Source organism: Pinus tabuliformis, chromosome 7 (genome assembly GCF_031772625.1).
Source record: "Pinus tabuliformis cultivar Carrire ecotype Pingquan chromosome 7, CPIR1, whole genome shotgun sequence".
In the NCBI taxonomy this organism is placed as follows: Eukaryota; Viridiplantae; Streptophyta; class Pinopsida; order Pinales; family Pinaceae; genus Pinus; species Pinus tabuliformis.
This window is the reverse complement of record NC_142293.1, coordinates 37,123,920-37,148,403: the sequence shown is the minus strand read 5'-3', so window position 1 is coordinate 37,148,403 and position 24,484 is coordinate 37,123,920. Positions and strand designations below refer to the sequence as shown.

Genomic DNA, 24,484 nt, shown 5'->3' with positions numbered 1-24,484 from the left:
GTTTACTATGTAGGCAAGATGAGTGGTTCATCCTTCTCCTGCTAAGACACAGTCCTAGGGTGAGTGGTTCAACCTTCGCCTAGTGATTTGTTGTGTATAGGGTGAGTGGTTCAGCGTTCCCCTGGGATACCCCATGGCGACATGTAGGTAGGATGAGTGGTTCATCCTTCTCCTGCTGAGACATCCTACCCATGCAGTCTGGGACTCATGGGAAGTACCTCTCATCTAGCCAATGAGCAGGGAAATGAGGATGGGGACCCTAGTAATATTGATGGACGCATCATGTAGTACCGTACTCCCTATGTTAGGATGATCTGGGATCAACTGGAACTGACTTCGGGTCGTAAGAGTGGTATGATACACTCTCTTTATTTGGAACTGATTTCGGATCAGTAAGAGTTGTATGATACACTCTCTTTATTTGGAACCGATTTCGGATCAGTAAGAGTGGTATGATACAATCTTTCTATTTGGAATTGATTTCAGATCAGTAAGAGTGGTATGATACACTCTCTTTATTTGGAACCGATTTTAGATCAATAAGAGTGGTATGAGACACTCTCTTTATATGGCACTGACTTTGGGTCAATAGAGAATGGTATGATAGATTCTCAATCACTTCTTCTTCTTCATAATTTAGCAGAGCAGAGCAGTGCAGGGAATTGCATTGATGGCAGAGATAGTGCAGGCTGGCAGATGGATTAGAATATGGAGTTCTTCCTAGTTGAGAGGCAGTGTTAAAATTGGAAACTAGGGCCAAACTCCATGTGGGTCTTCTTATTTATGGCAACTGATATTTTTCTTGGATTCCTCTCATTGAGAGGTGTAGGATTGATCTAAAGATCATTCGATTTCGACATGTATTCATGGAGATAAGAGTTTATTTGTGTTATGTGACAATTCGTCAAGGTCGGCCAACAACCAAATTTCCCCCACCTATCCTCAACGTTTCACCATAAATAGGAGAGGTCTTCAATTCATTTGGTCACTCATCTCTTGTGATCCCTCTCTCCACTTGTTTGGGTTTTATTGGAAAGAGAGGCCTAGAGGAGAAGGCATATACGCTGTCCTTGGGAGAAGGTCTATACGCTGCCCTAGAGGATATGCCCTAGACCTTAACGCAATCATGGAGGAGAGACCTTAATGCAGTCATAGAGACTTTAAGGCAATCATGGAGGAGAGACCTTAACACAGTCATGGAGGAGAAACCTTAACGTAGTCATAGAGACTTTAACGCAGTCAAGGAGGCTTCTATAACGCAACAAGGAGAAGTTCTAACGCTATCAATGTGCCCTAAACACAGGTCTAGAAGAGACCCTAAGCCGCTGTCCTAAAGTTCCCTAAACACTGTCCTAAAGGAGTCATATAGCCACAGAGGAAGAAGACACCTAGCCATAGTCAAGGAGGCTCTTCTACGCAACAAGGAGAGGGTGTCTATACGTTGTCTTAATGGAGACGTAGCCAGTGTAATAAAATCCCCTAATCGTAGTCCAAGCAAGGAGTTTAAGCTGCAGTTCAGGTGTGCCCTAATCTGCTGTCAAAGTAGGGCTAATGTTGTTCTAGTCTCAATCCTAAAGAAAGTCATCTTGGCCGCAGTTGGAGAGGACCTAATCAACCACAAATGAAGGCGTAAAGCCATATTTAAAGGAGCCCATATCATAGTATGAAAGGGACCCTTAGACGTTGTAAGGCAAGTGAACCTAACCACAACAAAAGTAATTATATTACAACTTGGAGGATCTGTCCTAATGCCACATTGTTGTAGGTGACAGCATGGCCTATTTGAGGGCTGTTTGGGCATGTTGATGTTGTTCTTGAGGGGCATAAGAATCCGATGTAAGGAGAAGCCTAAATCTGATTTCTTTCTGGGTTGATTAAGGAGACCTAAGTCTCAAGCCACTGCTGGGCTAGGCCGCAGGCCATAGGCAGCAGTTGGAAGCAGTTAAAGTACCGCGTTAAGAAGGATAGCAACCCCTTAGGCAGGAGACTGTTGGAGCGAATGTGTGAAGGCAAGTTGCAGTCAATAGGCTCTATCTAGTGTCCTGTTCTACCTTGAAATGCATCAGTCCTTGCTGCATATGAAAGGTGCCAGATCAACAGCCTTGACATGATTAGTGAAGCAGCAAGGAAAGCTTCAGTATTTTGGGTAATTGGTTGAGCTGCTCTAGGCTTATCATCTGCTGCATTGTGTCATCTTCATGGTGAAGATATTTGATGTCTGATCTCTTATTTTGGTAAGTCAAAGTGTTGACTTCAAATGTATCTGTACTATCTCTCTCTTCGTTGAACTATTGAAGAATATAAGAAGAATTGATCAAGGATTTCCCCATATTGGGGTTTGTCCCTGGTTGGTGCCACATCTTGTGTCTTCTTGTGTTGGCTTGTTTTCTTATGTTTATGTTTATGTTCTATCTGCACTTTACTATCATGCTGATGTGATTTCTAATCTGAATATTGTCATTGGGCTAATATCAAAAATTGAAGTAAATTGCATTAAGCATAGAACATACCTAAATTTAACACCATGTGAATAAATGAGTTGGAGTCGAATATGGTAGAAACCCATTTGATTACCGACCAATGATGTAAGCTAATAACAGACACGAGAGAAACCACCGATGATGTTAATGGCTCTCAAGGTATAACAATATAATTTGTATGGTGTGAATGGATGAGATGAAGTCTAACACCACAAAAAATCTTCCGGTTGAAGGTCACTAATGAAGACCTGTTGCTGAGAGCAAAGAAACTTGCCATTGATGTATGCAAGTTGCAAGGTACTTAAGGAAATTTCTAAGTCAACTTCCTGGATAATGAGATGATGTTGACAGTAAGCAACCCATCGCAGGAGGGCCTTGTTGTATCCCCCATCAACGATATGAAATGGGTATCAATATTTTAGACAAAATGATATTGATCTAGAACTGGTTCATGAACAACAGACATGAATGAAGGATTAGAAGTATCGTAGCAAATATCAACTGAATGACTTCTCTTGAAAATATTGGCGACACAAAATGGTGTTGGCAACATTGACCCAAAACCAAATGATGGAGGTTTTGATATGGTATGATGAACCAAAAAGACAAGAATATTTCCCAACTCAACAATTGATAGAGATGAAGTGAAAAAGTGTCATGTTCAAAAGTGACTCGTTGCCAGTAATAGGTAAAGTACCCTGTTTCCCAAACTTCCCCAACCATTTTTGGTCAGTACCTCTTTATTTTTGACAAGTTTGAGGAGGATAACATATGCTTGATATAATTTCATCCATGGAAAATTTTAAGGGCTAATGTTCGCCCAATGGGCTAATTTTCCATGATTTTTCCACAAAAAAGATTCGCCAATTACCATTTTTTATAAAAGACGATTCGTCCAAATTTTAGAATATAAAATTATTTTACCTTAAAAATCGCCAACATTATATAGAGACTATATATATAAAATCATTATAAATTTGAATAATTTTACAAATATATCAATAAACATTTTATAGTTTGCATATTCGGGATTAGTGAGATTCGCCAATGTTTTTAAACTCCAAAAAAATTTCCATCCTTAAAATTTTCCTTGATTTCATCTTTCGGATGAATCCCTCCGAGTATGTTTAACGAACCCTAAGAATGAGTGGTTCGGTCTCAGCATGTTTGACGAGTTTGTCACTGTTTTATGCTTTTACGAGTCGAGTGAAGGTCTAACTTGACATCTTTTTCATGTTCAAAGAGTTTGAAAAAGGTAAAAAAGAAAACTCCAAAGGTTCCTTTTCATAAATAGTCTCTTGAATCTGAAAAGGTAGAAAACAATACTCAGGAGAAACTCTTAGCCATGTTTGATTAAGGTATTGCTTTTTCATATATAATCTATCCCAGTCCGAAAAAGGGTTAAACTTATACTGGGAAAACATCTTTCGAGTTCGAAAAGGCAAACACTTGAAAATATTTTCATGTTAGAGAGTCTAAAAAGCGCTGAAAGAGGACTCCTCCTAGAGGAGCGAGTAGTATAAAGGGTAGCAACTAGTTTCGGTCATGATGGAACTGCTCAAAACATGTAGAGGTCAAGAGGCTGGATAATAAGAACACTCATCACAATGGTTCCTCAGGAAAGGGTAAAACAACAAAGTGAAAGCATATGATTGGCTAAGAAAATGGTGATGATGGAATGAGAAAACCAAGGCTCATCTGACATAAACAGGCAGATAAAAATAATAATCACAAAGGATAGGATGAGAATGGTTTCATTTTTACACAAACTTGAAACATGGGAAACTATGTTTGAGTTTGGTTTCATTTTTATACAAGCTTGAATCAAAGGAAAACTATGCCTGATATAAGTTTGCATGCCTCCAACATGACTCAATTCTAGGCACATGCCCCCAAGCTTCATTTCATTCACCTAAGTAGACTACTGGTTACTAACAGATGGATGGAATGAAGGTTCATTTACAAGATCAAGTGAATCACTCGACTAGGAATTTACGAGATTTAATCAAAGACTTGAATTGAAGGGGATTCTATATCGATCTTGTTGAAAATGGCAACAAGAAATGCTAAAAATAGAAATGCAATAAATAGCATCTCAGGTACCAGTGTTGGATATAGCAACAAGGAATGAAAAAATGGAAGTGCTAAAAATAGCATTGCCATAAATAGCATTTCGGAATACCTTCCTATTTTAGTTAGTCCCTCAACTAAAATAGAAAAGTAAAATTCGAATTTGTTCTTAGCAGCTGTTTGATTAATAATTAATTAATTCATCTTGAGTTAATTAGTTGGAGAAAATTAGACATGAAGTCTATGTGAGGACATGCAACAGTTATCCCATTGATTGAGGAATTTATCCCTTAGTTAAAGAGATAAGGATGAGTTATAATTAGTTAGCTCAGTTAATTGAGTTAAGTCCAGTTAGATTAGTTCAAATAGTTTGTTGAACTAATTGTGAGTTCAATTAGTTAATGCATGCATGCATGTAACTGCTGCACTTCAGATAACTGAATATTCTCTCATAAATAACACATGCATGTCAGTTCAGACAGAGAACCAGTTGAGATAAGATGATGAGGCAGTGTACTATCAGTTGTAAGAATATTCCATGGAGGATATCTCTTGCATGCAGAAGGAATTCATTCCTTGGAGATTAAGCAGTTACTTTTGGGTTTGGTGAGTGTGTGATGAGGCCAATTTACACAGGTGGCGGCATTGGACCCCAAGGAAAACTGCGCAAGGAAATAGGAGGCTTGGAGGGCTGAGGGAAGGCATATCTTGTGTCTATTCAGTCTGTGAGCTGTATTGTTCGATTGCAAAGAGAGCAGGATAGCTTGTGAGTTGATTCTTTGTGTAATCTGAACATATTTCCACTTGTATGATAATACAGAGATCGGGGTTTTTAGCTGAGGCTTTCCCCAGAGTATTCTCTTGTGTTTCATGTGTGATTGAATCTTCTTTTCTGTTATATGTGTTCTATTTGATCTGCTCATATTCGATTAAGCTTCTGCAAGTTTGTTGTAGAAGTAGATCTTGTATTTTGCTTTAGTATATTGCATAATCTGTTGATCTATAGTGAGAATTTCTACAGATCTCGACACCAAAAAAGAACTATACTCATGGGAGCTTGTTTCATTTTTTAATGAGATTGACACAAGAAATTAAACTTTTCTCTGGGAAACTTCTTTCATTTTTAAAGGAGATTGACACAAGAAAATGAACTCTCCTCCAAGATCTCGATCATGACCTACAAAAGGCCATGACTTCCAAGAGGTTCTCATCAGATGGGAGAACAATGCTCTGGAAGGGATACATATCAAGATATCCAAGGGAAAGATCAGGTGCTAGTGCTTCCAGTGCACGATGCACTATATCACCTACTAGATCATCAATAGACGAGGTCATGGAACATGTTGCCACATAATTAACCTGTGGCAGGGGATATACCACTTGCATATAAGGACCTTTTAAGGAAGTGGGTTGATTGGGAGTTAAATTATGACTAATAAATGAATTCTAGTCAATGGTCACGGTTCTTCCTTCATGTAGGAAACACATCACACGAAATAGTGAAGAGACAAGAGCTTTCATGTCGTAAACATAGCCATGCCCGAGGAGTAAATTAAAATCCAAAGGGCCTTGGAATACCATCTAATTGATATAAACAATATTTCCTCCCAAAGTAATAGGAAAATGAGGAAGGATCCCTAACGGTTGACTGGTTCCTCTGTTAAAATCCAATAGATTCTGGGTAACAAGCACAAGTTGAGGAGAACCTAAAGATTGCCAAGTAGTTGAGGACATAATACTAACATATGCGCCTTCATATATGATTGTGCCAGGTATGAGCATATTATAAGTCTGTACTATGATCAAGAAGGGCACGTAAGGAGGAAGACAATATCCTACCAATTGAATCCAATCAAAGGAAGTGACCATACTACTTGGAGGGGATGCCGTGAGTATGGGAGAAATTCCCCCTTGTGTAATGGGAATAGGAGAACTGCTCCCCTGTATAGTGGGAATGGGAGAATTCCCCCCATGTGCCATGGGAATGAGAGGATGGTCCCCCTATGTCGTTGGAACTGGAGGATTGCACCCCGGTTCATTGGAACTTGAAGAAACGAGAAGAACCTAAGCAGTATGAGACTCACTCTCTACGGGAAAGGTACGATCAATGGATGGTGGAATCGAGTCAAGCATGTTCTATACCAATGATTGGTCGAGAACAAACACATGGGATTCATGTTCAAAGAGAGTGGGATTGATTGGAGACGGATTTTGATCAATCACTCCATAAAATAGTGGAGGATTAGGGGAAAGCTTCTGATATCGAGTCAGAAGTTGTGGTTGAGAAACAGTAAGGTTTTCCAACACTTTTGAGGCTTCATCCATATAAGGACAAAGGTGAATAGGATGATAATGTTCGCATAACCTACAAGGAAACTTAACTTTACCCTTTTTCCCATGGACCTTACTATCACTAGTCGATGGTTTGTCACCAACATGATCTCTAGAGGCTGATGACTGGCGCTGATGTGAGCCTCTGGACCACACTTCTAACACCTTGGGAATAATAGGAACATCTATTAGAAGGTGATCACCCTTACAAAGCATGCAAGGGAATTTCACTTTATGGGGATTTGAAGGTTTCTCAACATCAGTTGCATCGGTAGCAACGATTGCTTGGTTGTCCTTTTTCTTATTTTGCTTCTTCTTAATCTTATTTTTCTTCTTCTTCTTATCCACCTCGTTACTAACTTTGAGGCTTTTACTAGATGCAGAGGAAGAAGACCAAACAAGTGAAAAAGGCAAAGGGTCAACATTAGGATCAACTTGAGTTTGATACTGTTCAGATGGAGGACTACTTTCTTGAGAAGCAGTTTGGACATTCAGAACCAAAGAGGTTGAAAATAACCAAACAGGAAAATCAATGGTAAATCCGGGAAGGGACAATGCTGCTATATAAGGAGCACCAATATTTCCAAAAGAAGGAAAAGAACTAGTATTCCCGTTAGAGGGGTTCAAGAATTGTTGCCATTAGTCTCAACTTAAGATCCACTAAGGAGTGGTTCCACACAGAGGATGTTATTATGGGGTCAATTAATTGATTTTAGAAATTAAAGACATAAAATAAAACAAAACAGGGTTAACTAGATAGATAAGGATTACCAAGTCACTATGAATTACAATATCCCACCTTGGTAAACCAAGGATTTACATACGTGTAGGCAATCTCCCTGAATACTTTTTTCGTTGTATCAAAGTATACAAGGCGACCATCTCAGTTACCTGAAGGGACGTGGAAGCACAATCCGTAGTAGTGTTGTTTAATGCGTAACTATTCAATGAGAGCATCCCCATATACTTATCATGCATGGAGTGCCATTCTATATACCCAAAGGTACGTGGAGAACAATCTGATACACTTACGTACAAGGAATGAGATGTCACCCCCAAAATGCAATGCTGACAAAGAACGACAGCTCCTACGTTTAAAGACGTTGGAACACGTCTCTATACTAGACCTCTATTTGCATCGTTAAGTTTCAAATGCTCCTTAGGTTAATTGAGTGAATTTTAGAGTTTATCTTGAATTATGTTTCGATTTCAAGGCTCAAAACTCGATGTCACCTGAACACACCTATAATGTAACTAATATGACAAAAAAAACTCATTTCATTTTACTTTTAACAATGAAAGACCTAACTAAGTAGGGGAAGAAGAAATCAATCAACAATGCAACAATCGATTTCCTCAACTTCACTATTCCAATCAAAGTCAAGGCCATATATGCAAATAATTATTTTTCTTTTCTTTTCTTTTAATGTTTCAAATGCAAAGAAACATATGAATGCAACTTGATCGCCAATGAAAAGAAACCACATAGACTTCAATTGTAATGTAAAAGTTATGTTTCAAATTCAACAATCAATCTATGCATACAAATCCAAATTGACAAGAAGAAACAAAGGGAGAAACAAAATCTTATAAAAAAGGTGATGATAGTCAGAGGTGATTAACAATCATACACAATTCAGCCGCCCCCCACCCCCCGCCACTCCATGATTGAGGGAATAATTTTCAAAAATGAAAGCAAAAAACATGCAATTTTCACACAAGAGATTGACTTTATAGAGACAAGGACACACTCAGAGACAAAAGGAAAAGAAGCTAGGCCAAATCAAATCAAAGATTAAGGAAAGAAAAACATTTTTTTACATCTTACAGGGATTAGCGCAGGTGCAGAACAGGGACCGGTGATTTGCAACGCAAGGTACAGAGAAGGAGAGGGTGCATTGAACTACTTTGTTTCCAGACCAGGGGGTGCGTTGAAGCAAATCTATTCAAATTACGACAAAAAAAAATCAAGCTCAAAGAATGGTTTTTCTAGTGTCAATCAAGGTCTGAATGAGTCAACCAAGGTTGGTTTAAGAGGTGAAAAAGGTGCTAAGGTCAAGGAAACTACTAAGGGAAGAAATTTGTTCCCAGTGGACTTGCCAATTTGTTATACAAAATTTATGATTTCAGACGAAGGTGAATTCCCTAGACCTAGTGGACTGGTCTAGAATAAGAAGAGACAAACAATATAGAGTTTTCTTTAGAGAAATTGAAGAATGGGAAAGAAGCCGACTTGGAATCCGTCGCAAGCTTTACTTTCTTCCTTGCTTGTAAGCTCCAATAGTAGCTCCGATTGCAACAATTAGAACCTGCACATACTACTAAGACAAGACAAAGATCCACAACATCTATGTAGTAGAATTCAATTACTCTACTCAAAGAATCAACAAGGCATTGGAATATGTGAATGTAAATGTAATAGAACACATATAGGAAAACAACATACTCTTTGTATTAATAGAATAGGAGAGAGTTTACAACCAAGAATAGTAGTTGATCTTGTAGAGATCTCCCCAAGGCGACTTGTCCTTCCTTGTCACAAAGCACACCTCAATGTCACCCTAATGCATGAAGATGATGGCTCTCTTAGATTCAAGCCAGCAACATGAGGGCAATATCAGTGTCCAAAATCCAACCCTAATGTTATCGATGATAGTACACTACAAGAAAAAAGGACATTGGTGAGGGGCGAAAAATGTCACCATAAGCTCATTGGTGACGGTCAAAAGAGCATTCGTCACCAAAAACTGAACGTCACCAAAGGTGGCGTCACCAAAAGTATAGGTGTTGTAGTGACATACAAAGTCCGTCACCAATAATGATTTATAATGACGGATAACGACCGTCACCATTTCATATGAGCAATGGTGATGGACCATAGCCTCCGTCACCAAAAACTGAATGTCACCAAAGGTGGCGTCGCCAAAAGTATAGGTGTTGTAGTGACATTCAAAGTTCATCACCAATAATGATTTATAATGACGGATAGCGACCGTCACCATTGCATATGAGCAATGGTGATGGACCATAGCCTCGGTCACCAAAAACTGAACGTCACCAAAGGTGGCGTCGCCAAAAGTATAGGTGTTATGGTGACATTCAAGGTCCATCATGAATATTGATTATAATGACGGATAGTGACCGTCACCATTTCATATGAACAACAATGATTTATTATGATGGATATTTAATGGCCGTCACTATTGGTGCATATATATGGTGACGTTTGTTGACTGTCACCAAAAACCGCATTGCCAGAAGTATAGGTGTTGTGGTGACATTCAAGGTTTGTCATGAATAATGACTATAATGACAGACACCGACCGTCACCATTTCATATCAACAACAACGATTTATGGTTAGAGACATTTGAGGGTCGTCACTATTGATGCGTATATATGGTGGCGTTTGTTGACCATCACCATTTCATATTTTTGGTGATTGTCGAAAAATGTCTCCAAAGCTCACTGGTGATGGTTAAAAGAGCCTCCATCACAAAAAATTGATTGTCGCCATTCCATATGGGTGTCAAGGCACTATGGAATCGAACCACCAACCTCCTGCTTGTAAAGCAAGTGCTCTTCCATTGAGCTAACACCCTTTAAATAATTATACTTTTAAAAATTAGACATTGAAACATCATAAATTGTAAATTCTACAACTTTCAATAAATTAAAGTCTCGACAATATTTTACTAAACAAGAAAAGCATCATCGAAGATGCAGGTCCCTACCTAATGATTATTGAAGTTATGAAAAGTGGGTGGAGGGAAAAATATTTATGTATAAGAGAATCAATATGTTCAGTTGAATACTCAATTAGAAGTGAAACTCTGAAGACATTTATAACTTATAAATGACCTATAACTAACAAATTCACCAAATATTGCAAAAGAAATGTCATAAGTGCATAGCATATGGAAGAAAAGGAGGCAAGGACTTAGAACCCTTGTACATCTTGGCATGCCTTAGCACTTGGCACATCTTAGCTTGTTTGACATGTCTTCATACTATCTGACACATGTTAGCATGCCCTAACATTCCCTAACACACCTTGGCAGCCATGACCTCATAACTAGCATTACATTTTTCCATGACTTGGGAACCTTACATTCACTAGAACACCTTGGCACTCCCTAGTTGTCATGTCCTCTGTTATCCTCCACAATGTCCCAGGCTGATGAGGAGATCGACGGAGGTAACCATAGACCAAGCTTTCAATTTGGTAGCTAGCCCTACCAAACCTGACAGGGATCTCTCTATGAAATCGTAGCCAAGAGATGACTGGAATGTAAAGGATTTTAGGCTAGATATTTAGGCTCAGGTGGGTTTTTGGAAAATTTAGGGACTTGGAACTCTGTCCACCAGTGTCTTGTCTGGCAGGGACTTTGTCAAGGAGGCAGAGACTTGGAACTATGTCTAGGATAAAGCACCTAACATCCATGACAGAAGCTCCCTAGAATAGAGTACCTCCTACCTAGAAGAGTGTAACCTGCTCAAAATATAGAGTCCTTCTCTACTGTGCACTTTTCTTAAATATAAATCTGTGCATAAAATAGTACTAAGAAAAACACCTAAATTAAGAAAAGTGAGCATCTAAGTCAAACTATAAAAGTATACTAAATATGGATCTATATAAGTTTGGGAAACACTAGACAAGCATGCTTGCATACAACAACCATAAGATGCCTAAAATCGATGCGCTTCTTTCATCGTTGCTATACCCTCACAACAAAACTAGAATCTGTAGCATGTACCCCAAGGTTGTATGCATCTGCTGAAGGTGTAGATTGAAAGGATCTGCTGAGATGAAGTACTATTGAAGGAGAAACACCTTCAAAATAACAAATAAAGTCTACTGTGAATTCAACCCATTTGCACACAGACCAAGGTTGCTACTAGGTACACTTCTCCGCTGAATGGAAACCATAATGTATTGGAGTATTGCAGAAGAAAAAACACCTTTAGTGCAACACAGATAAAACTCTAACGGATATTATCATTGTGGCCTCAATTGTAGATGATCTCATCAATATAGGTAACAACTTCGATAATTGAAAAACCAAAAGGTAAACTGCATAGATCATTTGAAATGACAGATTTGGGCATACTTTATTATTGTTTAGGAGTGTTAGTATAGAAAATGCAAGGTAGCTTGTTGCGTCTTTATGTCATAGGCCAAGGATGCGAAGAAATACATAAAATATTAAATAGCATGGTATAAGTCGATTGTAGGTTATTTTGAAACGGGAATGGAATTCTCCTTGTGCGGTTTCTAATCTAGTGGGTATAACTTTAAATAAGAAATTGATAGTTATGGGGTTGGAATTGTCTCACAATTCATGAAAAGTCCCAAATTTTTTCACTAGAAAGAAGCAGAGCGAGTCGTTAGGTTTAAGCAAGGGAACACCTTATTTGCAAGAAGATAACTTGAAATTAGTCGGGTATATTATTTCTCTCTTCTTGTACGTGTGTGCTTTGAAAAGATAACCACATCCAAAGACTCAATAATAGCTCTGGTAAAGTTTATAGATGTGAAGCACTTCTTAGAAAACCCATCGCTTATGACAATTGAGCGAGGAATATGTCGAAGGATTCAATCTTTCACTGTCATAAAAGGAAGTTGGGGTATCCAACATCTCGCCAACAAATTGACTCTAACCATAATGTGAAAGGTAGGTTAACTATGAAACATCTTTCCCACTTTGTAGTATTGTTGCCTCTTGAATTCCAATAGGTATCTGGCCGCTTATATCTACAAAACTTGTGCCAGGTAAACTCTGCATGATATAATTGTGACATGCAAGCTTGACACACGCTCTAGTTTCTCTCTAAAAGAGGGTAAGTCAAAATATTATGACAAGCTTAACTGTAATTTTACTATACACTATTGAGGTATTGCATGGAATAAACAATATAATATTAATGCACGAATGAAAAACTCAAAATAAACGAATTTCTTATTTCTACAATAGCGCCACTCTTGGGATTCTCGGATAAAGCACCTAACCTGCATGGCAAAAGATTCCTAGAATAGAGTGTTTAGTCAATTTAGTATGTCCTAAATTGCTACTTTAATTATCAATCTGGGAGTCATAAACTGATGAAGTGTGGCGCACTATATGTGCAAGACAACCTCTTTCTTACTTTTATTGTTTTCAGTTTTTATCTTGTTTTGGGGTTTTGTTCTTGTTGGTCTCCTAAAGTGTCTAATGCAAATGGAAATCCTATTCTAAGGTCTTAAGAATACTTTTAAAGGTCAAGTATGGATGTAGGTTTCAAGACAAGATTTATGTCCCTTATGGTAACTTCCAAAACTTAGCACTTCAAAAGATCTCAAAACATGCTATTGATAAAATCAGTACTTGAAAAAGTGTAAATATGCAGCTACTTAAATCAAGCAAAAGATTAAGTGCTGATCATGAAGTTATTGTCTCTGCTGTCCATCTAATTATAGAAATAAAATCTAAACTACTGCACTCAAAACCAAAAATTGTAGACTAATAAAAGCAAAATCAAATTACTTCACTTATAATCCGATAGCTCGCCAATTAACTTCTTGAGTTAAGCCATGGCACCGGAGATAATGTCAAATAACATGAAGAATTGATATTTAAATTACCTACTTGCAGATTAATGAAAGCAAAATCAAATTACTTCACTTATAATCCGATAGCTCACCAATTAACTTCTCAGGTTAAGCCATGGCACCGGAGATAACGTCAAATAACATGAAGAACTTGATATCTAAACTAGCTAATAGCAACAAACAAATCTCACTGAAATCAAAGCATAACAACTGAAATTTAAAAGCTAAAAAGTTCAACAGAGAAGCAAATCTTAGATCACTACTTGATGCAAAGATTATATTAAAAAGCTCGAGCTCAACCTATCCTGAAATCACTGATCAGTATTAGTGAAAAATATAACAACGTTGCAAAATCATGTACAGGAATAAAAACGATTAATACCATAAACGAATTATGAGAAATGTATAGTGGAAATAAGAGAAAACACGCATGGAAACTATACAAAAACGAAAAACAAAACCTCAGCCAGCAGGGGCCCTCTGCGCAGCCTTTGGTTAATATGTTGTCACCTCAAAATCACGCTTTAAACAGTCATAAGAAAAAAGAGTTTTTGTATTGCAAAACAGAGAATATGTCTTTTCGTTATAACAACAAGATTAACGCTAAACCAACAGCATCAAGGCTAACTACTTGCGTTTGCAAACGCTTTATTTATAAAGGAAAATAGATAACTGTCATTTGGAGAAAAATCTTCAACAGAGGACACGTAAACAGGACAGAACCCGTAAGTTCAACGTCTTTGTTGCCATAAACATTAAATCTACAAAAGGTGGGTGTTAGATTGCATCATAGAGACGACCTGCAGCTGGCAAAAGTGGATCCATGAACTCAGGAACGGTCTTGGACTTATTTCACGTGCTGGAACAAAGACCTAATGGATGTAGGACTCTTTGTTGACCGTCCTTTGACCGATGCCGTCCTTCATGAATTTGGCTGAAAAAATAGGACCTTTTCCATGTGTAGATCATTTCTGAGCTACCCACGTGCCTCGTTTCCCTTGCTGACACTGGTAACCTACAGAACAATGAAAACAGTTGCGGAATTGCAATTCAGCTGCAGAAAGTGGCTACATTCTGTAGCTAATGAACAAAATCTAAATCAAATAGCACACACAAGGATATAGTTTGAAAACCACTTAAATGCACTCCTAGAATCAATATGTAACAATCTTTGATAGCTTATGGGGCACTGGTGTAGAAAAATGGAAGAGAAAGGCTTAGAAAATTATGTAGAAGAGAGGTAGTTCTGGGGCTCAACATACCCCCACTATGAAGATGTTGCATGTCCTCATGCAACCAAAACTATGACTATCATTCCTTCAATTCATCTGCTCTGAGACTTCTGCTAATACATCTAACCTTTTCTTCCTCTTCCTTGGTGTCACTGTCATCCTGGGCTTCATCATCAGGCACCTGTATTTGAGGTTGATAAGGGCTCTGCTCAACCTCCTATTCTTCTTCTTCAATTTCCTATTTTTCTTGTGCCACAATCTAAGATGCAACATGGTGTAGTCATGGATAATTTTATCCAACTTGTTCTGCTCTTTCAATGTCTCATTTTCCCTTTTGATATGTCTATTCAGGACTTCTAGTTCAAAGACTTATTGTTTTAATGATTGGATCATAGTGTCTTGAGCTGTACTAGGCTGAGTAGATGAATTTCCTTGTTTTGTTGCAGTATTTTCCAATGATTCAATAAAATCATATATCTGTTGCTGAGTTTGATCAATTTCTGGTGTGGTCTTTCTGGGATTGATTTCAATATCTGGTTGAGAAAAAGGAGAATGCTGTGGACTATGATCAGGAGGAGTAATTTCTGGTGACTGTTCTGGTGTTTCCCCTCCTAGATCTATGAAGTGGGCTTCTTTAGTTTGCACTTTCTTCAATTTTCCTTTAAGTCTTGAGCTTCTTCTTAAATTCTGTGAGCTGGTATCTCCCTTTTCTAAACTCTGTTTTTCTTTTTATTTTCCTTTTTCCTTAGCTGACTGCTCCTTAAGATAAACTAGTCTCTCAGAAAGTACTTGTTCCTCTTGTGAAGAAGGTTCTAGGGTTTGATAAACATCTTCAACATTTCTTTTCCCTTTTTGTTTCACTTGTTTTCTGATCTCAATCAAGGTTTCAGATAGCATTTCTTCCTTACTGGTTTCTCTAATGATACTAGTAGGAGTATTTTGGATTTCTACATTTGTTCTTATTCTCCTACTTTTTCTTGTTGAGCTTCCCTTAGGTGTTTCAGGTGGGTCCTGGAAGAAATTTCTAATTAAGAATTGTTCCCATGTGTCATTTCTTTCCTTCAATTGATTTTCAACCAGAATTTTAATAAGACCATGATGATAAAGATGAGGCTCCACGTCATCTAGATTTGTCTGTACAGTGGTGAACATCTTTTTCAAGCTACTTAATAAGAAATAAGGCATATTGATGGTTTGACCCTCCAGAAAATTCATTAATAACCTTATATGGTACATGTACATAGACCCATACCTTCCTCCACACGTGATGAATTTTTGGATTATCAACACCAGACTGGTCCATTTTTCCTTTAGGGCTGAAACAGGGATTCCACGTTTAAAAACGGATATATCCATACCTGGGTTACGCAAAATGATCCTCCAGGCCTTTTCATCAAAATCTTTATTTTTGAACCAGCGTTCTCCTTCCTGTGGGAGCTCTGTTGCTGCTGCAATGGATGTCTCTGTCACCAAGAATTTGATATCCTCAATCTCGACTTCCACACCGTTGAAGGACCTTGCAAATGTCTTCGTGACTTCTTTATTATAACCCCTGAACTTCTGAATAAACTGCAGCCACCTTGCTTTTCTTAACATGCTCTTTAGTTGTGGATAACCCTCCATAAATTTGGCTCCATCCGGCTCTGTTCTTACAGGAAGACCCATACCTCCTCTTTGCGTCGAAAATAGCTCTGTAAGTGATGGTTTCACGGAGGCAGGACAGTGATATGAGCGAAGAATGGAAGAAGGGTTGCGGAAAAAAAACTAGTGGTTATAATGTGGGAAGAATACAGAGCATGCAATGAGAACAGGTTCATGGAACAGAGGCCTGTGTAAACAAACCCTGAACTGGCAATCGTAAACTCGGTGTGAGAGTATGGAGACAGCGTGAGACTGGCATAATTTTGAAATAAAAGGCTGGCAAATGGACGTTGGCAAATTCATAAAATGACCGCGGAGTGGTGCGTCAGAGGAGGATAGCCGTGGTCAATTGGCTTCTCATGATTAACCGGTTCAACAGGTGTAATGCAGATGTACAACGGAGTATGAGTTAAATTCGGAAGAGGATTATGAGGCCGTTGGAATTTGATGCGGAGGTCATGGTTGAGTTATGTAGAGGTCATGGAGGAATTAAGGCGGCTATCAAATCAATCATTACACATTATGGAGTTTGTGATTTTACGAACTATACAGATTATGTGTTTAAAATGCTATTTGAAATTGATTTTGCTCATGTGATTTTACTACCCTGTTGCCCTTCTGTTTACTGTTGCTTTGGCCCCCTTTTGCCCCCTTTTCCTCTATGACCCACTTTGTAAAAGATCTCAGTGTCTTTCATTGTTGTTGTTTTTCCTTTGTTCTTTGTCTTGCTGAGAGGGCAGTCTCTAAATAGGTGTCCATGCTCATGGCATTTGCGACATCTGAAAGGTATATGTTCATAATCTACTGTTTGCACCCATTCTTCATCAAAAACTTCCAAGATAACCTCATCTGGTAGGGCTCCCGATAGGTCCATCTCTACACATATTCTTGCAAAGGAAGTATATTTTCCCCTTCTGGTGGCCTCAGAGGCTTTAACAAAATTCCCTAGTTTATTACCTATGGCTGCTAACGATTCTGTTTGCCAGTAATCAAGAGGTAAGGAGTAGAGTCTTACCTAGACCGGGATTGAAGTAAAAGTTTCTCGCTCCGGGACAAAATTCATCATCCACGGCCGCATGTAGAGGCCTGCTGCCGCATAGAAATAGGGTCCTCCTTCAAACACTCTGTCTTTGTCTTCAATATTTGTAAAGACCACCGTGAAGAATCCCTTTGACCCAAGGTGTAGGTCTATACTTCCTTTCGGTTTCCAATGGTATTTGATCCATGTTTGTAATGCCTTCTCAGTGGGCCATAATCCCATGAATTTACAAATGATAGCATAGGTCCGCATGTGGTCCCTATGTGCCTGCAGAGCAAGATCATTTAAAACTACTCTAGGAGTGATGACAGTCTTGGGTTTACATGGCCCCTTCTGTGCCTTGTTTTCTGCTCCCTGTTTTTTGTCTTCTTCCTCATTGTCTTTCATGCTACTGACCTCTCTTGGTTTCGTAAACTCCTGATCCTCTTCCAGATTCTTTTTCCTTTCTTCAGCAGCCCCTCTGACAGACTCCAAAGGTTTCTTGCCGTGACTGGCCACAACCTACTTGTAGGAGGGAGTGGAGCTCCCCCCTTTGCATGCCTCCATGGAGCTCAGAAACCTGAAACCCTAGCTATTCATTCGTTGTTTCTGCAACCACCGCTCTCGAGTTTTCCGAACTCGTGCAGGGATCGTCCGACCGAAAGAAAGTAAGTTATTTCATTAAAGAAAAGAAAATTAGATTATTAATTTCCTTGAGATATTAGTGTGATTCTTATAGACTCCATTGGGGAAATTATATGTGTTATAATTCCAACATTAAATTATCAATCTAGGGTCGTAAGACTTAGAGGCACAAGCGCAGGTAACGCAGGATCAGAGCATCTAACCTAAACTAGGGTATGAAATCAAATTACTGTCTAAGTACAAAATCGTTCAAGCTATCTCTAATCACACAAACCGAAGAAAAGAAGTTTATCAAACTAAATCCTTAAACCTTAATCACTACTCTACTTGGATCACTAATTAAAAACTCACTCATTAGAAAAGAAAACAAGCAACTAGTCTAACAAAGTTTCAAAATGATCACACTTGTTTTATAACCTAAAGGACTCAATTCTCACCCAATAAATATTAAAGGACTCACTCATCAAACCCTACAGAATCTATTTTAACTCTATTCAATCACTCGTTTAAGCAAGAAAATTGCAACTAAGAAAGGCTTGCTACAATGCAGAACTCAAACAAATCATTCCCAAACACTATTCCTCTTGACAATAAAATCACACTGACATGTTAACTATGAAATGCTCAGAAGCTAATTACAGAATTAAAACTATGCTTAATGAAAGCAGAATTCATTTAACACACTTTGATGCTAATCGAAAACAGAGAATCCTATTCTAAAAGCATGCACACTAAATCTAAATCTCGGGTCTCACAAATCTACTACTTTACTTAATCATCAAAAGACATTCCTTTATCTATTTCCACACTAACTCAAATTAATGCAAGAATCTCTAAACTAATGTTATCCTAAAAACTCAATTGAATCTAGAGTTGTCACCTGTAAAGTACAACTCAGAAAAAAATGAATCTACTTTTCATAACGAAACTCAGAGAAATCGAAGCTAAAACTTGAGACATCCTACAACAATGCACACCAAACCTTACTTCTGACACAACTCTTCCCTCATTGTATCATATTATCAATCAAGAAATATGGAACTGCAACATTCATATGACAATAACGATCTTCAGAAACATGCAGAGTAAAATACCTTTCAACATTTCAATTGTAAACTTGAATTAATACGATTTCATAGGTGTTCTGTATGACAGAGTTTCTCAAAGGAAATCGTGACATGTCAAACCATTACCCGCATGACTTTTGATTTATTTATGTCAATAGGAAATAAGATTTATTACTGTTGATTTTAATCCATGAAACAACAGTGAAAATTTAAGTATAGAATTTATTCTAATAATTCAAAATCTAGACGATCATTCATCACACAAGATTTCTATTATATATCAACCAAGAAAACCATTTCTAAGTTCTAAATTAACTACAAGACTTGTTTCCAGAGGTGGTGGGCCCTTGCCACTCCTGGAGGAAGCAAAACTAACTCAGTAAAATGTAAATCAAAACACAAACACCATTACTTACAGCAAGATAATGCCAAGACCGAATTAAATCAAAGCTTAGATGTAGTTATACATAGTTTAGGATCTCCAAAACATAAGTTTGTAAAATTAATAACAACAGAACATTACATACCCTTCGAGTGCACATGCAGAGCTTGGGCTTTATATAGAGCTATTGATGAAAACAAAGCATAACTATTTTCCAAAGAAAACATAACAACAAACTAAAAGATGCAATATCTAATTCTTCTAGAGAGCCTTCAAATAGCCTATGGTTGGATTCATTCTGATCAATGCATGGATGGAGGAACCACTTCCATGTTTAGCACAAGGTCATTCAGCAAAAGGCGTTCAGGACCGAACCCAACTTGACCCATTTAGACCATTCACATTCAACGTGATTCTGTACTTAAGAATTGTTTTGACCTTAACTTCCTTTTGGTGATGAATTTTGCTGAACGATTTCTGGGTTATATGAAAGAGGGTATTTTGAGCACGATGCAAGTCTCAAAATGTCGAGATTATTCACCATTTGATCACAAAATTCATATTTTCACCTACAACAATTTCATTCCATACTCAACCTTGTAGTAACTAGTTTAACTGACTTGTGAAGAATTTCGGCAATGGAACCCTGTGACAAAGGAACTTAGCAAAACCGGCATTATCAAATCATGGAAAAATCATCTTTAATCATAGAAGAGTCAAGCAAACTAATGATAACCAACCATAGAGTCTAAGATATGTATTTGGCAGCAAGTTATGGAATTATGGTACGAAACGGGTTAAAAGTACATGAATATAGGTTATGAATGGTCGTTTTGTATGATGAAAACATGGGAATATTTAAGGCCCAATATACTCTTAATATGAATATGTGCACAATAATAATATACATTATATTGGAACTTTTGAAATAATTTTTTATGTTAATTCTTGAAAAATAAATATTAATTACGTGCATCATTGTACTATATTTCAAAGTGAAATGTTTTTGCATACATTATCATATTCTTGGAAAAGAGAAAATTTAATTAGATTAATTTTCTTGGAAGGGTTTTGATGAATATGTATGCATATATTACCCATGTTGTTTATTTAAAGAATACAAAGTTTTGAATGCAAAAAGACATTCATATGAGTTTTGTGCATGAATTGATGAAAAATAAAGATTGTTTTATTAAAACATGCATATGAATCTCGTTCATACAAGAACAAGAACGCATGTTTGTTTCTTGAAAGGATTATGTGTATTGAAGTAAGGGTCATTGTGTTAGAAAAAAATACATGTTGCATGTACAAAAGGGTAGTCATTGCAATATACAGAATATGTTTTTGAGTGTAGATAGAGAAAGTTATTATGTAAATATTCTTGAAAATATTGCCTCACTAGATGAATTATGTTAATTTCTTGATTTAGGTGCATAAAAGGTTAAGTTAACCTTGTTATTGTTGTATGGGTTTTATGCATAAAGATGGTTATATATGGTAATTTATTGAAAGGGAAGCATGAGAACTTGCATGTAGAAAGATAGAGAAATGATGTTATATTAACTTATTTTTGAAAAAGAAGTATGTATTTGTTTACATGAAAATAATAGTTAATGATGGTAGAATTATAGAGAAGGGAATATGTGTTGCATACATTAAAGAAGGGTTATTATGATAAGCTCTTTCATACACAAAGAATAGCCATTGTGTTATAGAGATATGTTCTTTGCATGGATAGAAGAACTATTGAGCTATATTCTTTTAGAGAAATTATATGTGATTACTTTTATGCTATCATAACTATTATGTTAGTTTCTTTTGGAATAAGATCATGTATATGCATGCAAGATTTGTATTAGCTTTTGTTTGGAAAGAATATACATTTTTATGTGGGAAATGATAGCATGTTGTGTTAGCTTACATTGGAAAAGATTATTTGGGAAAGAAGATGAATTGCATGCACAAAAACCATAGTAATGTGTTGGTTTCTTTGGAATATATATATGGTTAATGTTGGTATAATATTTGGAAAATAATACATGTATTTGTATGTTTTATTGTGTTAGTTTTATGGAAAAGAAAACATGTTTTTACATGCCCTATTATGCTAGATTTCCTCGAAAAGGAAACATGTGTTTGCATGCTCTATTGTGTTAAGAATTCTTTTGGAAAGTATATGCATTTGCATGCATAGGAACAACATTCGTTGTGTTAGATTTCTTTACGTATTTGCATGCACCAAAAGTAATAGTTGAAGGGCTAGTTATTTTGATAAAGTTTATGTAATTCGCATGCACGAAGATCATAACTGATGTGTTAGTTTCCTTTAAAGGAATGTTTGGACAGTTGTAGTGATTTGTCTTGCAAGAATATGTGTTTATGCAAGGGGAATATTAGTTAATGTGGTATTTGTTTATATAAATGCATTGATGGTTATACACTTATAATTAATGCATATGTAGTGTTTTTAAAGGAAGCATGTCGTGATATTTTGTTTGCATTTCATGAATGTACATGAATAGATGATGAAGCACCACTAGTATAGATTTATGAATTGGTTTGATTAATACTTGATTTAATCATGATATCAAAGGTTGTTGACAATAGCAGTTGTGGGAAAACTCTGTGACATATAAAGATGGATCAAGTTACCATCATGGTAGGTAATAAGTTAGTGGTCTATGCAGATTGAAGGAATGTGCTCAAAGGGTTTGTGGGTAAATGATGTCATGATGATGGTAATAGCTTATAACAAGTTATGTTGTTTTTTAAGTGATATTCTTTGTAATATTTTATGACAATGGTAAAGGGATAGACTCCATTATAGCCACTGAGTGAGGGGTGAACACCCTCATGAGCGTTTAATAATAAAACTAAATGTTTGTTGGTTTTCACCCTACGAGTTTCCAAGGTATATCGATGTTCAATGATATGATAGCTTATTGTATTGGTTTGATGATGATGGTTTCTTGCACAATGTGAAATTTATATTATTTAAAATATGATTAACTAACTGATTTAAAAGAATCATGGAATTGATGCAAGGTTACATCAGAAAGCTTATGTTAATATGCTACAACAATGGTTCTTAATGGTTATGTAATTTACTATTCCATTACTAAAGTTATTCTATGTAATGATGAAGATTCTATCTGATGGTTAATGAGGAATCTGGAATAGTAATTTGTATGGTTACCTGTGGATAAATTGTGTAAAAAAAAATCTAACTCCATACTTTTTCATGCAAGGTTATCGGGGGATGTTACAAGTGGTATCAGAGCTAAAGGTTTCAGCATTGGCGCCTTTGGGAATTGTTAAGCAAAAAAAAATAAAAAAATAAAGTAAAAAAATAAAGGGGTATGCTTCTAGTGGGCATCAACTCAGCTATGATTCTAACAACATACATGTTGATATAAGCAGTAGATTACGTATGACATGAGATGCATGATTCCTGTTTATAACCGCATTGAAGAATAGTAAGTAATAAAGTCTGCTACAAAACTATGTTCATGACATTTTAATTTTGTTGAGGATAAAAGACAATAAGATCTTTGTTGCACCTATGAACAATTTTGAGCACTCACTAGTGAAAGTGAAAATTGAGTACCAACCTTTTCATAAATGACAATATTAATGATACATTTAATGAACATGACTAAAGTTACAATGCACTACTTTTAATGAGTGAATGCATGAATGTAAAATATGGGGAATGTCTGTGAAGAGGACGAAAGAGTGTTTTAAAATGACATTGGAATAACCCCTTTAGATGTTAAACAGTGAGTCAAGTAGTGAGACTCGACTGTAATAGTTAGTTGTTGATTGAGTCTTGTCATGGTTGCATGAAGATGGTTAGTAGCATTGATTAGTTAGTGTTGCATGACTAGCTAATAAAACTTATATGCATGGATTGGTTTTAATTGAAGCTTATTGCAAGTTTTAAACAAGTGATTATGGTAGTTACTTCATGTGTCGATCTATTGGTAACAGTACATTGTGGAAATTAGAAATGTTTGGATTGTTATCCTAATTGTTATTGACATTTACACATTAATGAATATTTGCATATACTTTTATGCATGACAATATTGTATGCATGAAACTAAAATGATTATGAAAGTGAATACTTATTTAAACAATGCATATTTATGACTAACATTGTTGATGGGATTAAGCAGGGGTAGCTTAATGGCAACAAGAAAACTTGTGAAGGTAAAACGTTGCAATGTGAATTGCAACTGTAAATGAGAAATTATAATGTTATGATATGCATGATTGTGTTATTTGGAAAATCAGAATGTATACCACCTGTATGTCAGTTATGTTTCTTGTCAATCTAGATATTATGGACCCATGCTGAGGGTCAAGTATAAATGCATGGTGTACATAAATGTTTCTTTTGTTTTAATGATAATGTCCACATGGTTCGTTATGTAAATGATTATGGGAAAAGGTGCTAAAAGAGAGTTTTACCTTTCATATAGTTGTGGACATTTGTGGAAGGCCAGGAATCCTTGGGTTGATGGTGGTTGCCTGCCTAGAGGGGTTGATGGCACTTGTCTACCCGGATTTCCTCTCCCTATAGATAAGATTATTTAAATAAGGGAATCGAGTTGGCCAATATGGTAAGAGGGGAAAAATCCTAAGGCAACTCTGTTGATTTGGAGCCTGTTGCAGGAGGCCCAAAAATTCCTCATAAATGGGACGTTGTCGGAGGAATAGGCAGGACACTGCTAAGAGGAATCTTGTATTGAACCCTTTGTGGTCATTGGAATTCTTGAGCTGGTTGGCTAGTGGAATTCCATAATAGACCTAATATGGTCTCTATCAGAGAATTGTCTAGATGTGAAAATCACTCAATCTGGTTCTGGAAACCAGTTCCCATGGGTTGGGAGGAGCATTATTTTGCCACTGTGGTTCTCGTAGCAGAAAAAATTAAATAATTAGCTATGTGGTGTGTTAATAATGAATTTTATATATAATTGTGTAATTATTTATGTACACATTGACAGGAAAGGAGCCTAGTG

General features: G+C 36.8%; 1 protein-coding gene across 5 annotated transcripts in view; it reads left to right on the top strand.

Annotated features, from left to right (window-relative positions):
- The window catches only part of LOC149245124 (uncharacterized), a 129,366-nt gene extending 106,287 nt beyond the window's left edge, over positions 1-23,079 (top strand). Inside the window, exon 10 of one of the 5 annotated variants that reach the window (XR_016266498.1) lies at positions 22,706-23,076. Coding sequence is in view for 4 of the 5 variants with exons in the window: in XM_089457654.1 (XP_089313780.1) it covers positions 22,706-22,797 (92 nt within the window). In the remaining variant the exon portion in view is untranslated. Of the gene's footprint in view, positions 1-22,705 lie in introns of all 5 variants that reach the window. The other 4 variants (XM_089457654.1, XM_089457653.1, XM_089457655.1 and 1 more) reach the window with 4 other exon arrangements.
- Positions 23,080-24,484: the final 1,405 nt, after the last annotated feature.